Source organism: Solea senegalensis, linkage group LG6 (assembly GCF_019176455.1).
Source record: "Solea senegalensis isolate Sse05_10M linkage group LG6, IFAPA_SoseM_1, whole genome shotgun sequence".
Lineage (NCBI taxonomy): Eukaryota > Metazoa > Chordata > Actinopteri > Pleuronectiformes > Soleidae > Solea > Solea senegalensis.
In genome coordinates this window covers 11345644-11362551 of record NC_058026.1, presented here as the reverse complement: position 1 = coordinate 11362551, position 16908 = coordinate 11345644, and the positions used below count along the sequence as shown (strand labels likewise).

The 16908-nt window shown below is 37.8% G+C and overlaps 1 protein-coding gene across 2 annotated transcripts; it reads left to right on the top strand.

Moving 5' to 3' along the window:
* Window positions 1–6402: 6402 nt before the first annotated feature.
* gga3a (golgi associated, gamma adaptin ear containing, ARF binding protein 3a) lies at window positions 6403–16292 on the top strand. 2 transcript variants are annotated; one of them, XM_044028549.1, is made up of 17 exons: window positions 6403–6450; window positions 7033–7117; window positions 7430–7505; window positions 7607–7705; window positions 7791–7914; window positions 8137–8240; window positions 9065–9145; window positions 9312–9449; window positions 9716–9797; window positions 9940–10059; window positions 10841–11053; window positions 11148–11212; window positions 11299–11678; window positions 12282–12568; window positions 13115–13284; window positions 13428–13538; window positions 14327–16292. In XM_044028549.1, the coding sequence occupies exons 1-17, from the start codon at window positions 6414–6416 to the stop codon at window positions 14435–14437; spliced, it is 2283 nt and encodes a 760-aa protein (XP_043884484.1). In that variant the 5' UTR covers window positions 6403–6413; the 3' UTR covers window positions 14438–16292. The 2 variants fall into 2 exon arrangements, with proteins under 2 accessions (XP_043884484.1, XP_043884485.1); XM_044028550.1 differs by lacking the exons at window positions 13428–13538; window positions 14327–16292 and having other exon boundaries at window positions 13179–13278.
* The last annotated feature ends 616 nt before the right edge of the window (window positions 16293–16908 follow it).

Here is a 16908-nt window from a genome sequence, read left to right as displayed (position 1 = left end):
AGCTCTCTAACCGAAGCAAAAAAGGTTGTATATAATGTCTCGGTAGCCTATTGCATTTTGTGTCTGATGGTCTCTGCTATAAGAGGCTCGTATGACAGAACCCTGTGATGTTCGGTTCACAGATCAAACATCTCTATAAAGAGTAGTTCAGCGTATGCACAAATAAAAGTTCATCAGCCTGTCTACAAAGTCCCGCTGTGATGCTTTTCATGTACAAATTGAAGTGTGTTTCTAAAGTGATGGAACTGCTTAGCTTAAGATGCTTAATCAGTGCCTTGATTTGGAACCACTTTATTTTCATCTCTAGTTCACAATAAGATAATATAATATAAGATAAGATAAGATATTCCTTTATTAGTCCCCCAGTGGGGGAAATTTACTTTGTCACAGCAGCAAAGACAGTAAGGATAAAGATAATAAATAATAAAAATGCATTTCCACATATGTGAAAGTACAATATAGACAGATATTAACAATACAGCTATAAAAGCTTGATGCACATTATAAATCATGAGGAAATTTGTACCTACATTTATGACATGTACTCTCATTTCTCTGAAACTCATTTGAAACAGTAACCAACCACTTCCAAGAGATATATGTGTTTGATAAATGAATCCCAACTTCATTTTATGCATATTTTATTCAATAAATCTTAAGAAGGGAAAATGGAACATCAGCTTTCTGCTCAGAGTCATAAATTGTTAACTGTTAACTTCATGGGATTGTCACGATTTAAACGATTATGCCGATCAGGGGATCATGGGGAATGATAATAAAGTGTGCAGAGAAGTTATTGGAGCCTATTCAAGAATGCTGCCATGCTTGTTCCAACTTTGTTACAACTCTTAATTCAGCCCAATTTGGTTGGAGTACAGACTCTTTTTTCCTCCGTGATCACGTTAACCCACGTGATTCTCTCAAACCACAGGAAAGACGTGTGATACATTTGCATGTCATCCAGATGCCCTACACACATCACTCATTTACCCTAAAAAGCTAATACTGCACCTTCTGAGAACTGCTTTTAATGTCCAATAAATATTGCTCTTGGGCATGTATGTATTTATTTTAGTGCTTCTACTACTGCTTGTTTCATTTTGTTGTTAAGTGCCATTGAGCATTGTTGGAAGAGCTATACAAATAAAATGTATTATTATTATCAGTCTTTGTAGTTCTATAAAACCAGCTCTTCTTTAAAACCAGAGTGGATGACTGCTGAATATCTGCTCATCGTAATGTTAAGACAGACAGGCGTTAAACATTCACTCCACTATGAGGAACTTCACTGAGGTACTTGTGGCAAGCCATCCACGTAATAATCAAAATAATAATTAATTTTATTTATGGCCTTTCACAAAACAAAAGGTCACGTCTGCAATTGAAAATGTACTACTACTACTAATCATCATCATGTCATATTCATATCTGTTTTCATACCTAGTTGCTGGAGCTGCCTTTTAGGACGTTCTGGTACAAATTGCCCCAGTTGATAATGGTCCTGTATCTTCACTTAATCTACGCATTTGTTGTCAGGATGCCTTGTATGTATGTCGCAGGCCAAATAACTTGCTGCAATAAGTGTGCAACACTCTCTTCTGTCTGATCCACAGCCGCCTCAAAGACTAATGATAGCTTTAGTATGACACAGTGCTGGGATGAAAGCATTTTTCACATTTTCTTCTCTAAAACCAGTACAGTGATGTGACCCCATCAATAAAGCCTTTTTAAAGTGCTCCAAAGTGGTGTGTCAAACAAGACTATCAAAGCTTGGCTGACAGGACGGTGCAACACTATCATCATCCTCTTGGTTAAAGCTATTTTTTTTCTCCCCTTCTCTCCTTTTCGTCCTGTTTTTGATTTGTCAACATTTCATTATTACTAACATTTGAATTCATTTGCTGTCACAACAATGGCTTAAATGCTGAGGTGGAAAGTAATGAGTTACATTTACTCGTGTTACTGTAACTGAGCAGGTTTTTTACTGAGTAAAAAACAAATGTTGGCCTGAATAAATAAAAATGTACCGGAAACTTGGCAGTGAATTATGAGGACAGAGGACAGGTGAATGATTTGGACAGGTGGCAAGTGAATGATGAGGACAGGTGAATGATAAGGACAAGTGAATGACGAGGACATGGGATAGGTGAATGATTTGGACAGGTGAATGATGAGGACAAGGGAATGATGAGGACAAGTGAATGGCGAGGACATAGGATAGGTGAATGATGAGGACAGAGGACAGGTGAATGACGAGGACAGAGGACAGGTGAATGATGAGGACAGAGGACAGATGAATAATGAGGACAGGTGAATGATGAGGACAGAGGACAGGTGAATGATGAGGACAGGACAGGTGAATGATGAGGACAGAGGACAGCTGAATTATGAGGACAGATGAATGATGAGGACAGAGGACAGGTGAATTGGCACTTATTAAGGTCCCTGAGTGAGTGACCCATTTTGACTGATACATTATGGCTTTACGTATTTTATTTTGTTAGCACTTTAATTTGTGAAGGTTTGCCTTTAATTAAAAATAATGAATGTGAGATTTGTGTCCCCTTGAACCCCAACCTTGTTAAAAAAGTAACTAAACAGTCATTTTAAACAAGCTAATTTTCTTTAACTTGAGTACATTTTAGAACAGTACTTTTACTTGTACTGTAAAGTGTTGAGTTGTTTCAGTACTCTTTCCACCTCTGCTTCAATGCCATTTTTCTTATTCTGTCTAATGATTTGCTGTGTTTTGGTTTCAGAATACGGACAGAAATAGATTTGCCTTACAAAATGTGCCCACAAGGTGAAAATGTCCACACAACAATAGTTTTTTTGGACCCACAAAGATATAAATTCAAGTACACACACGCGATGATAGCTGGAAGACACTGGAAGAGAATTAGGAGGCTGATTAAACCATTCTTTAGAGTTTGAGAGTTAAGGCAGTTCAGACTGCCTACCTCACTTTGTCACCTTAATTTGAAGACATGAAAATGTTTGCAATTATTCAAACTCCATCTGGGGACCTGGGCCTTTTCCTGCCTGGTAATCCATCATCTTAGTCCATCATGGTGAAAGGAAATAATTAATAATGTACAATTCACAGTAGCCTTGTCTCATGTATTAACTGGTTATGTTTATTCAATTTGACTGGTATTCAAAAAAAAAGTCAGACAATGTTTAACATTTCTCTTTCACAAATTTGGGAAATGCATTTTTTACAAATGGTTACCTTTTGGCTGGTTTATTAATTGGCAGATGTATGGCATATTATTGGTATGACAAATGGGGAAGGAAGAAATCACAAAATAACACTCTCTAATTATTATTATTATTATTATTGTTATTGTTACTTTATATTATTGCTGCTGCTGCTGCTGCTGTTGTTGTCGTAGTATTTCATTAGAGTCATTGTCAACCTCTTTATCCTTGTTTTAGTGCTTCTGGCTCAAACAGATTGCTGGGAGTATTTGTCAACACGAAGTTGATGGCTCTGAGTTTATCCTTTCTTTCAGGTCACTGGTCATTTCCATAAATCCATCTCTATGCATTTTTTCTTGGCTGTAGAAAGCACAATTCTCAATCAGGGATTTTTCACTGTGTCCTGACTGAGCATGTGAATGAAAGACTTTTAATTTGTTTGATGGCTGCTTGAAATGAAATTACTCCATTTCTTTTGTTTACTCTTTAATCCTCGTACAGCAGGAATGGCAACAATGTGCAGCATTTAGACAATTCACTTGATGGCAAAAGGAAGTTTGACTCACTGGACGAGTTGGTGAAGTATCAAAACCAATCGAGAAAACTCCCAAGCTAAAATATCATGGCTCCATGATCTGACGGAGATCAGGGGATAGTGGAAAAGAGAAATACACACTTGTAGAACACAAGGATATACACCATCATTTGCACGCACAAACTGAGAACTTTTAATTGTATGGCACAATTAACTTCTCAGCAGATGTTTTCCTAATTGTCATATTAAAATTTTCATTATGTTTTTCTAATTAACGAGCAACTCCATCCCAGACCCTTCTACAGATGGTTGTGTTGTAGGACTGAAAGCTCCAGTATGGCTAAGTAATGGATCTTACTTTGAAAAGTTGTTGTTGTCAGATGCTGTTTTGAAAGTCAAGATAAACAAAGCTGCCTCTTTAATCTCAGCTGGGTTTAATGTGCGTGCGTGTGTGTGTGTGTGTGTGTGTGTGTGTGTGTTTTCCAGCTCCGTGCACACTGACTGAATGCATTTGCAGCTACTTTGTTCAGTACATCTATTCAACTGATTGTTAATGCAAATACTGTAACTAATCAGCCAGTCTTATGGCTGCAATCCATATTGCATTCAGACATATAGACATACCTGCTGAATTTCAAACTGATCATCCTAATGTTAAAAATTGAAGTGACTTAGAATTTTTTTTTTACACATAACCATCTTAAGAGTTAACAAAAAAATCATCTGAAAAAGAGAAAATACCCAGTGAGTGGCAACAACCAAGGTTTGCAGAAGTCCATCATCTGAACACACAAACAGATGGGCCACAACAGCATGAGAACACACTTCTGTCCCTTTTTATTATGTGTCCTGTGTACTTAAGTGACTGGTGAGTGTATATATACAGCAGTCAAAAGTCATATTGCAGATGTAAAGCTGATTTATGGTCTATTCAGTTTTCATTAACTGTAACCCTTGTGTCCCTGTCTTTTTTATTCTCATCAGGATGTGAACGACAATAATCTCATCTTGTGGAGAGATCATTCTGGTCTTTGATGGAAATCACACCAAATGGAGTGAGAGAGAGTGTCCCAGGCAGATGGACATGTTTCCCATCAACACCAGTCCAAAATGAGAGGAAATATGTCACTGTGAGTTGAACTTTGTCAATGTGTTGCTGTAATACTAAGCTGAGAAGACCAAATTGGCAAAGTTGCACTAATTACATAAAGAGGATTATGTAATTCTGTGTTAATTTACATTTGGCTACATTTTGAGGTGGTAACTTATCTTTTTTATTACCTTGGAAAAAGCAACTTCCACTGAACAGAAACAAATTATGGTAAGATATATTTGGAGACCAAAGACTGATTTTTTTTACATTAACCCTGAGTCAGGAAACTGGATGAGGTTCTTTGAATTATTATTATGTAATGTGCTGTAGTGTAAGTTCAATCTTTCTTGTTGATTGTTTACAATGTCATTGAGTCAGAGATCAGTACATCAGCAAGTTTTTTGTACTGAGGCATTTATTCTCTCAGAAAGAGCAAACATGTTAAAAGGAACATCACTTTCCTTTGTCAGTCTGTGTTTAAAAATGCCTTTCAGAGAAATAATAATTCATGTTTGTCAATATTTGTGTGTGTGCCTTGTGTTCCAAAATAGATGAGAAATGATGGAAATATGATGCATTTATAAAAGTAATCGATTTATACAGTCATTGTGTTGTCATGAGCAACAAGTGACAAGCTGTTTTTCCCTTGCCACAGATAACTATCTGAAATAATGAAAGCATCATGTTCATCAGAAAAGTACAGATGCACAACCCAAAAACTCCTAATCAGGGATTTTCCAGACATTAAAGCAGGTAGTGATGTAGAAAATCACAAAATTAATTTTGCTGCTTCCAATCTAAACGTTATGGGCCTGTTCACACTATTTTTCAATTACCACAGTACAGCAATGTTTGGGGGGGAAAAGTACATCTTCAAGGACTTTGTACTTGCTCCACGACTTGAGTGTAAATTAATCAAGAGTTTTTAATCATGGTACTGCCTTCAATCCACAAGTGTCAACTAGCATTTGCCCAACTAGGTCCCAAGTTGGGTTGACAAATAGAAAACTTTGTTTTCTTTCTTTGAAAAAACAACCTTTTATCAGCATGACTGCTCCACAAATATATAATAATAATAATATATATGTATATGTGTGTGTGTGTGTGTAAAAATGAGTCAATGAACAGAAATCACAACTAACATTTGTCCTACAGCACGTGAATGCAGCACGAGTCACGCTGGTTGCATGGCCTTGCTGCTTTTCACACAACTCAAAGTCGCGAGTTTCAAAAAGCCACTCATGGCACAAAGATAAATATCAGTCCTCCAGATACTCCAGTCCTCTCCAGTCTATCAGCCATGTCTTAAAAATAAGTAAACCTGCAGGAAAATAAAATACTCACATGTGTTTGGACAGTGAAGCCCGAGTACATGCAGAAAATTGGTTTGACAAGCTCGAAATGACAAACATATCTCAGCAAGTGACTGAGAGAACCCCCACAACACCGTGCCATTAGTTACATACAATTTCGTGTTATTTTGTTGCCACGATGCGTCTGTCTGAGCACGAAAATAAGACTTTTGAATAAGGAGTAGATCAATTTCCGAGTTTCATGCAATGCACCAGCAGAGTGACATCAAACATGGCGGATGATGGAGAGTCGCTGGAGTCCTGGCTCAGTAAGTCCACCACCAAACTCCCATTTCTTGTCATTTTATACATTTTATTGATGTGCAATACTTTTCTGTGTATTTGCAATTATCAAAAGTACGAGTTGGACTCTCATGACGGTGATGTTAATGAAAAAATGTCGTGCTAACTCGTCTGTGTTGACAAATAGTGGCTAGCACTGACAGCTGCTGAGAACTGATGAACGCCACTCGCTGAAAACCAGCTTTGGCATTTCTGTGTTTGACTTGTGTGTGTCTGGTGCATACGGAGCATATGGTGAATTATTTATCAAACATATAATTACTATATTACCACAGTCGGTTTTAGCATTTGCTCCCCGGAGTCATCTGCTCCTTTAAACAGCCTGAGGCATTAACTAATCCAATTCCAAACCAGACGAACAACAGCAACAACAAACTGGATCAGTAAAGTTTCTAGAGGCTAGTAAAATAAACAGAGAACGTTCCTTTTGGCTTGTATTGAGGCGTCAAATCTTGGTCACACATTTGTGTTTGGAAATATGTGAAATATGGTGTCAGGGCGACGTTGGATTATGAAATTGTCTATACCTGTTTTTTTTCCGTTTTCAGACAAAGCCACTAACCCTTCCAACAGAGAGGAAGACTGGGAGTATATAATGGGATTCTGTGACAAAATCAATAAGGAGCTAGAAGGGTATACAAATTCAATAAACTCAACATATCATATAATGCTGTATCACACTCATTTAATGTTCTCTGTGGTAAACACTTACTGTAAAGAAGGTCTGCTACAAATGATTGTTTTATTGAAACTTAGCCCAGTGGTTTTCAATTATTTTCTGTCAGGTGGGCATGATTTATTTGCATAAAACTTCTATCCAACCAGAAAACAGTTACACATGAATTAATAGTAGCTCAGCTGTAAAGCTTATTATGAAGCACACTTTATTGCTTTTGTTACTTATATTATGTTGGATAGTTACTCACTTACTGTCATGTTTTTCAGCCCTCAAATATCCGTTAGACTGTTGGCTCACAAGATTCAGTCCCCACAGGAATGGGAGGCGATACAAGCATTAATGGTCTGTAGTGTCAACATTTCACCATGTATTTCATTATGATGTCTTTCAAGTGTTATCGTGGCCATTTCAGTGATAATTATTCAAGCCTGTTTTCCTTGTAGGTCCTTGAGGCTTGTATGAAGAACTGTGGGCAAAGGTTTCACAGTGAAGTTGGGAAATTTAGGTTTTTAAATGAATTAATTAAGGTGGTTTCACCCAAAGTAAGTAAGAAAAATGTTTAAATCCACTTCTGATGCTAATGTGCTTGCTTAAATTGATATCTGGTATCACTTTGTTATTTTTCAGTATCTAGGAGACAAAGTGTCGGAAAAGGTGAAGTCCAAAGTTATTGAGGTGCTCTACAGTTGGACTGTGTCTCTACCAGATGAAACAAAGATCTGTGAAGCATATCAGATGCTGAAGTCTCAGGGTGAGACATCTGCCAATTGTTAGCTGTCTCTACCTATATGTGTATCCCCATAAGATGTAATCCAAACCAGTCTTTCACCTTTTGAGTCCTGCTGCTCACAGACAAATGCAGTCTAAATCATTACCTCCTTGACAGAGATCATGTTGTCTGTTGTGCCTAAAGGTCATATTTAAATTGTCAATTTCCATCAACATTACCTGCCTGTTGTCATTTTTATTTTAGGTATCGTCTTGGTTAACCCAGAAATTCCTCTTGATGTTGCATTAGTACCATCACCCTCTCCAAGAACCAAGAATCCTGTGTTTGATGATGAGAAGAGAAGTAAGGTATGAAAAATTATTCCCGGCTCTCATTAATGTTAACATTCTGCAACTTTCTCTCCTGTCCCTTCTGCAGATGCATTTTCAGTTATTTTTTAATAATGTATGTTGGCACAATTATTAAAACATTGATGATGTATCTCAAATATTCTACATTTTATTGCACGTTTTCAGGCCTGCATATGAAGCCATTATATCCGGATCATCCACTGCCAAAGACCATTTAATGAATAGTTTGACACATTATATATCAACATATAATGTGATCTTTATACTTGTACAGATTCAATTACGATACACTTCAAAATAATGTGTTGAACTATATTAAAGTTGATCTTATTTTAGACTGCAAGAAAGAAAATAAGTGCATGGCCCATCAAATTAACATGTCCTGTTCATTTTGCTATTATAGTGTAGCTAATTATTTTTAGCATCCTGTAAAATAAACTATGTAATGATAGAATAACTAATCACTCATAGCAATATACTTTCATGTTTTTATACATTCTTTATTGGCAATTTTGTTTACAGAAATTTAGAAATGTTTCACTATTGTCTAAAGGATATAAAGAGAAAGTAGTCATAGCAAAGTGCAAGTCTGCAACTTTCCTTTTTTATTTTGTTTTTATTTCATTTCCTGACTCACTGTTTGCACAGCGCCAGAAGAGGTCATGGGTACATGTTTACTTTGGGTTGACTGCAGCCAATCTGTTGATGGAGTTTGTTATTTTCTGGGTCTGAGAGTTGGCATGAGTTTGCTGCTTGTGCTTGGGTCTGTGGGAAATGAGATTGTTTTTTTTCACTCACTGTGGGTTTTCTTCTCCTTGCAGAGGTTAGCAGAGCTACTCAAGAGCAAAAAGCCTGAAGATCTGCAAGAGGCCAATCGGCTCATCAAGAACATGGTCAAGGAGGTGTGTTTTTGTCACATTTTTACATTGTATTGTTTGTGTTTAAACTAGGCTCAACAATAAGTTTTGGTTGCTTTCTGTAAGAGATATTGCTACCAACCCTGTGTTTTGATACCAACAGTCAAGTTTAATAAGTTGTTTTAACAAATGCAATTTTTATTCCTCTCAGGATGAAGTGAGAACACAGAAAGTGAGAAAACAAAAAAGCACACTGGAGGCAGTCAACAACAGTGTCAAACTCCTCAATGAGATGCTTGCTCACTTCAGCCCAGATGACTCCACTGACAGTGACAAAGAGCTTATCGGGGTGTGTTCTGGTTAAATTGAGGCTCTTTGACACAACGCTTGATTCAACCTGTATAAAGCAAAGATTATTGTGTGCTTTCTGGTTATGTGTTAAAGCATACTCACTCAAGTGATTTATTTAAAAAAAAAACAATTTGTACAAAGAACATGTTTCCTATCCTAGTATAAAGTGACATTTATTGTATAACGTACACTTTTTTGTAACCTATGACTCAACAGTTTCTAGGTGACATTAAATATGTGGATTTTCACTTATTGTCCCCACAGGAGCTGTATAATGATTGTGACAAACTTCGACAGACAGTAGCCCAGCTTGCTACTGAGTCTGAGGACAATGACAGCAGCTTGGGTGAGAATTTGTTGCTTAGTAGTTTGATGCTATTGAAACTCATGGCGTGCTAGTACCAAGTATAAAAAGGTTGAGCACAGAGGTGTTCTATTGAACGTTATAAACCCAACCTTCATTCAACCTTTGAAAATGCACTTATCAGGGGACATCCTGCAGGCCAGTGATGACCTCTCCCATGTCATTAATTCCTATAAGAAGATTGTGAAAGGACAGAACATCAATGGAGAGACCGAAGCAGCACAACAAACATCAGGCAAACAAGGTGAATTAGAAAAGAACGATTACAAACAGGTGATAATATAAGGTTGGTACCTATGTAACTGTAATAAAACCTCACAGGCAGTAGAACCTGGTTTAGAACATGTTTTTACACATTTATATTTGAATATAGTGTTTTGTTAGATATAATGCCCATTGAGTGCAGTTTATGTGCAAAAAGAGTTCAGGATTGTTGCTTCGCATTAAAGTAATAACTGACCTTAAAGTGTATTTATTTTGGAATGTTTATCAGTGAGACATACTGAATATACTATGTGTGAGTTTTACACTGGACCACAATAAATGATATCGTACACATAAGTGTGTGGAAAAATGCGAGCACAGTCCATCCACCCATTAGCTAAACTGCCTATTTGAATGTTGTGGGGAAGTTTAAGATGCATCTCCATTACGTTTTTGCAAATTATTCTCTCTGAACTCTGTGAAAAGGAATTTGCATATTGCTCCTATTTTTTTTCTTTAGTGAGTGAAAAGAGTGTTTTTGCAAGTCTCTTGTGAGTCTTTGATAATTGTCTGTGACAGTTAGGTGCATGATGGTACTGAGCAACATCTCTTCTTGATCTATTTCGGATCATTATTTTGTTAGTCAGAGGCAATCCCATAGATGGGTAGTTTTATCCAAAAAGACTATGAGATCTATACTGCTATCTATGGTGCTAGTTGGCTTTTGAGCATGTATTTGGGTGAATTAACTATTTATTGTTTTTTTGAAAAGTTGATTAACACAGTAGTGAATGCCCCTTATGTTTTTCTTCATCTGACAGGCTCCGGCAGCACAAACCAGTCAGAGATTTTGATTGATCTGGTGGGTTTGGGTTTACAGAGCCCCTCTACACCAGAGAATCAGCCTCTGGCATCTTCTGTGGCATTTCCTACTGATCTGTTGTCTGGGTCTGCTGCTGCTGAAGCTCAGTCCCCGAGCCCCAGTGCAATCTCTGGAGCCCTCTCTCTACTGGATGAAGAGCTATTATTCTTAGGTACTGTGTTTTCTTTACAGCTTAAACTATTGTTTGAAAATATTCTTGACACCCAAAAAGGATAGATTTTTGACACATTTGTGTTCATGAGCAGGCCTCAATGATCCTGTGGAGAATACAGCACATGCACAGCAGAGCAAGTCTCTGTCATCCTTTCAGGTACTTTAATTAATCTAATTAATATACTAATTATACCAACTTAAATATTTCTGACTAATGATGTTTTGTTTTACCATGTTTTCTAGGATCCCAGTCAGGATCTTTTTGACACTTCTCTGCCTTCGGGTCCCACATCTACATATTCACTTTGTCCAGATGCCCTCTCTTCAAGTGTAGCCCCATTTAGCCCCAACAAGTCCTCTTCAGCTGCCTCTGCTTTAAGCTTCTCTAAGCCAGTGTTGCAGACATCTCCAGTTTTTACAGAATCTTTTGCAACAACATCAGTCATGTTTCTACAGCCACTCACCTCAGGCCAGACTCTTCTTCCCCAGTCACTCAGCATGACATTACCTCCTCCCTCAGCGATGCACGTCTCCACTTCACTGACAGCCCCTCATTCGCTTTCATCCTCAGTCAGTGAAATTCTACAGGATCTTTCCTTGCTGGATCTCAGCAGTCCAAAAAAGTGAGTAGTACTTGTGTAAAACTAAGGAAGGAATATACAGTAGGTAGGAATTACGCTGTCCATCTGTCACAAGTAATATCTAAAAAAATCTTTCTAAATGATATACACACTTTTCCAGTGCACTGATTGACCTGAGTGGGTTTAAACACCCAACGCTTCTTCTGCCTATTTTAATAAAACACTGACTTTTCTGTTCTGTCAAATGATATTTCAAGTGCAACTAAACCAGTAGCTTGCAGATATGCAGATGGCTCCTCGGAACTACTTTAAATCTATTCCTAAATCTGTTACAAAGGTGGCTTTTAGACTTTATTTTAGTTTATAGCAAATTACATAGTTACAGCCAGGAGGAAGCTACTACTAGCTCAATGACCACACGTCACACACCGTAGTAGTAGTTACAACCAGCACTTATGATAAACTTCATTTCAGGTCCTGTTGGGTCCCAACAGACTCAGGTTGGGTATCATGCACTAGATAGCACATGACTTTCTCTTGCCTCCATTATCTTGTTTTTCAGCACTGGTTATTAATGTTTATTTCTATGTTTTGTATGTTTAAACATTGTGTAACCTATTACATTTCTGTGATCTATCCACACAGTGCAGCTGGTGTGTTGGACTTTGGTAGCCCACTGGTCAAGAGTGAGGATTTGCACACTCCTGCTACCATGTCTTTAAGTCCTGGTATCTCCTCCACCACATCCACCTCACTCCTTATGGGACAGATGCAAGGAAGCTCCAACCCCCCGTCAGTCAAGAGTCAGGAAGATGACTGTCCTCTGCTACACTCTGATTCTCCCATGCACCCTGTGACCCATGCCAGTCCAGGCAGCGGACAGGACATGTCCCTGGCTAATGTCTTTGTTCCTTTGGATGCCATTAGGCCAAGTGAGTTCCAGGAAAAAGCGTTTTTGTGTGTCTGTTTGGTGAAGAGGAGAAGGTGGGCTGAAAAAAAGTAGAACAGAAGACATCACATGGAGTCAGACAGAGTCAGGCTAATTCCAGGCTAGGCAAACATTGTTAGATGTTATTACTAGATAGCCATTGCTAGGATGTTTGTTGACACGTTTTCCGTCGCTCTGCATACGTCATCCAGATTATTGGTCTGATTAGTTGTTGGTGTAACCAGTTGTGTGCAGAGACAGTTTCATCTGCGTATGTTGGTCACATCTCTTGCAAGAGATCTCTTGTCTTTCTAGACTCGTACTCAGTCTCAAATGAGATCTGGGTTTGTCAAATTCTGATATAATCTCCTCACAGTCCACCAGCTGTCCACTGTGTGTGTGTGTGTGTGTGTGTGTGTTGAAAAGATAGGGCTGAGAAATTAATGAAATATTTAAAATCAAAATGTTCTGCACTCACATTGTTGCAAATGTGTTTCCTTTGTGCCCCATGATTCTCTTTTCATTTATTTCTTTGTGTCCTGATTATTAGGTAATGTGTGTCCAGTGACAGCATATGACAAAAATGGTGTCCGTGTTCTGCTGCATTTTGCCAGTGATTGTCCACCAGGCAGGCCTGATGTATTGGTGATGGTGACGTCCATGCTAAACACAGCCCCACAGCCTGTCAGAAGCATTGTTCTACAGGCGGCTGTACCCAAGGTAAAACCTACTGTGTGTATGTGATATTGCTATTATTGTATGGGAAGCTGTGTATTTATGTGTAAAACTGTATATTTAGGTAAATATCTACCACTTTGAAAGCTGTTTCTTTTTACTGGATCTCTGTTCTGCTGAATTTTCAGACAATGAAAGTGAGACTGCAGCCACCCTCAGGGACAGAGCTGGCTCCTTTTAACCCAATCCTTCCCCCAGCTGCCATCACTCAGGTCATATTGCTTGCCAATCCTCTCAAGGTACAGCTCAGCTTGAAGCTTCTTTTATGTTCATATTGGTCCCGATCACCTGGTGTGAACATCCATTCTCAGTGATCCAATCGCATGTGGATAGTGCCAAGTTGGACTGTTCACACTTGGTTAAAATAATATGCACCCTGGATACATCTTCTGTGACCGATATGATCAGATCTGGTGCTCCCATTCCCCGCCATTCATTCAAATACACACTGATGTTGCAAGAACAAACTTATGTTTTTGATGAATCAGAAGTCTTCTCATGCTGTTTTAACACAAACTAAGGTCTTAACCATCAGAGAAAAAACGAATAATGTGAAGATTAGTGTTAATCTTGTGGCACTGGCATTGAGTGGAGAAATACTGTGGAACTGCCACAAATCAGACAATGTCCTCGGAGGGGGCACTCTCTAATCCGTCCTCAAGAATGTGACCACATGCATCCTCAAACCACTTGGGAATGTTGTCTCTGTGATCGGATCATCATGCATTCAGGACAGACTAGGAGTGGTCAGACGTGTACTTGGAGCCATCTGCCCATATTTGGATCACTCAGGACGAATGTTAATACCAGGTCTAATGGGGTCATATTCACTAATACATTAAGACATATATTAAGTGACAGAACACATATAAGTAGTGTTTTCCTATGTCTAAGATATTACTGTATTTCCAATTTTTAAAGTTGTATGACATCTAATGTGCCATAATTATATAATGATTATTGACATTGCCAATGTTCAAGGTGTGTATTATAGCAATCTGTCAAACCATATGTTTGTGTTTTGCAGGAGAAGGTCCGGATGAGATACAAACTGACGTTCACATTGGGAGAGCAGCCACTCACAGAGGTTTGGGAGGTGAACGAGTTTCCCCCTGCTGACAGATGGGGCGCTCTTTAGCCCCGTCTTCTCCTGTATGACGACCAGACAACAATACAGACAATACAGATCTGGTATTAACATCCATCCTAAGTGACCCAATGACAAGTAGACAGTGCTAAGTACAGGTCTGAACACACCAAATGTGTCCCGAATATGACCTTGGATCCTGCTGGTGGTTTAGGGACGCATGTGGTCAAATTCCAGAGCATGCATGAACGCAAAAAATGTCTGCAGAACACATTCAAGCTCTTCCTGGCTGCAGATGCACAGTATTATTACACTTCTCAGGACTCAGTCATTGATGGACTTATGTATAGCCATCACTGCAGGATTAACACACTTGGTAACACAAAAAGGTGATCAAAACAATTTCTTTTTTATAATGGTTCAAATCTTATTTCATGTTACAGATGCCTAAGCATCACACCTCCCAACTCTGTTTCTGTCTGTCACTCGCGCAAACACACACATGCAGACCCACACTGACACACAAACACATTATCAACATGAAATGAAACATCATTTTGTTAGTGACAACAGCAAATATGTCAGCCTGCAGATAGGAAAACCCATCACAATTGCTCACAGATTTTTTTCAGAATGATTTTCAATGCCAGGTTTGAACAGTTGTACTTAATGCTGTCCACTTAATGGATCTCTGATGAATTTCAATACCAGGTCTGCTCTGAAATGGGCCTTCAAGACTCGCTCATCAAATCAGCTCAGAAGTCAAATGAAAGTTAAATTGGAAGGGTGTTTTTAAATTGGACTTCAATTAGGTTTTTTTTCTGTCTGAGCTTTTCTCACTGAACGAGCCAAAGTCCTGTAGCATCCATCTTACAATCAAACTTAACTATAATGCCAGAGGAAGACGTGTAGTTCTGCAATAACAAATGGTATTAACCAGGTGAACATGCACAATGGTTCGGCGTGAAAATATTGCCAAGCTATTATAAAGTTTGGTCACTATATACAATATACATTTTTTGCTTTCATTTTCCTGTTGATGTGTTCTCCAGCCCCTCAGTCATATCACATAGAAGAAGAATATTTGCACTGTTGGATGCCAGACAGTCTTAACACAGATCAAAAACACATTGAAGGAGATTATTAAAACACCCTGCATTGCCCATGATTTGCTGCTTCCACGATGGCTCACAATTACTACTGAATACTTTGAGTTTTCTCCTGAGTTATGTATGAAGTCAAAGCTCCAGCTCTATGTTTTCTGTTTGCTTTCAGTATTTATTGTAATAAATGTAATATTTATTTTGGTTTGGGGAAGAATATAAAAGATCTTACTGTATGATATCGTGATCGACAACATTATTCCTCCTGCATACTCTTTCTCGTTTGCTACATGATGCAGTAAAAGTGGAATCGACTTTGGATAGTGTTTCGTCATTAATAGATAAAAATGTCTATTGTCGTAGATAAAATGTCAGCCTTTCACCAGAGATATTATTCTCATTTTTCTTGGCAGACATTGGCTTTTAAGTACCTCTGATATTTATCCCATTGGAGATGGGAAGTACATTGTTTAAAGTAATTAAAATGCAATGTATAGCTTTGCCTGTACTATAAATGTTTGTGTGAGGGTTTCCTAGCTACCTATATTATTATTAATTTGAGTATGCTTTGGTAAAATACATGAATTGTATGAAGTTGGTGGTGGTAAATTTAAAGATTTAGGCTTACTCTGCATTCATCTAACATTGTGTGCTTTTTGTCTAATTGGGGCTATGAGTGCTATAAAGGAAGTTCTCTTCATATTTCTTATAAAAGTATTTATTTGTCATAGATTGTTAAATGAACTTTTTGAAAAGCTATTTCTGTGCATGGGAAAATAAAGAAAAAGATGAGTCTATTTGTATTACAGTTTTCACACATTCTTCATTTTACACAGTGTCAAAGCATCAGCAAGTGACCGCTGAAGATGGTTTTATTTTTAATGCAGCTCTTAATTATAATCATAATCATTCTGTGCATCTGTAAAATCAGTAGTACTACAGTGTAAAATAGTCCAACCAGAGCTTCCCAGACTTCCCGGAGGCTAGAATTGAATATCTGCAAGATCAATACTGTAATGAAGTAAACAAACATATTTCCATAAATTAAAGCTATATTTTGTGTTAACAAAATAAAAAACACTAATAAAACATGGAAAAAGTGGCACATCATAATATTTTGATTAATATTATCAAATATTAATCAAAATATTAATATTTGATAATTACTCACACTTAAATATCAACAACGGTAAAAAAAAATAACCCCATCATTGTAAGATTACTCATATTTTGTATCAATATCCACAATATGTCAGAATTAAGTAAGATTTTTCAGACTAATTGTGGACAATCATTTATATGCATGAATCCATAATCCACGATGAATTTAACATATCTAAGAGAAACCCAATACATATGAATGGGAAAGTTAAGTATTTTTGTCTTGAGAAGAATTAAATCTAATCCACGACTGTAGAT

Coding starts and splice junctions, on each gene's coding strand:
- gga3a (XM_044028549.1), top strand. CDS start 6,414: ATGGCGGATGATGGAGAGTCGCTGGAGTCCTGGCTCA. Junction 9,798..9,939: donor GGACAATGACAGCAGCTTGG/GTGAGAATTTGT, acceptor TGCACTTATCAG/GGGACATCCTGCAGGCCAGT. Junction 13,285..13,427: donor TACAGGCGGCTGTACCCAAG/GTAAAACCTACT, acceptor CTGAATTTTCAG/ACAATGAAAGTGAGACTGCA.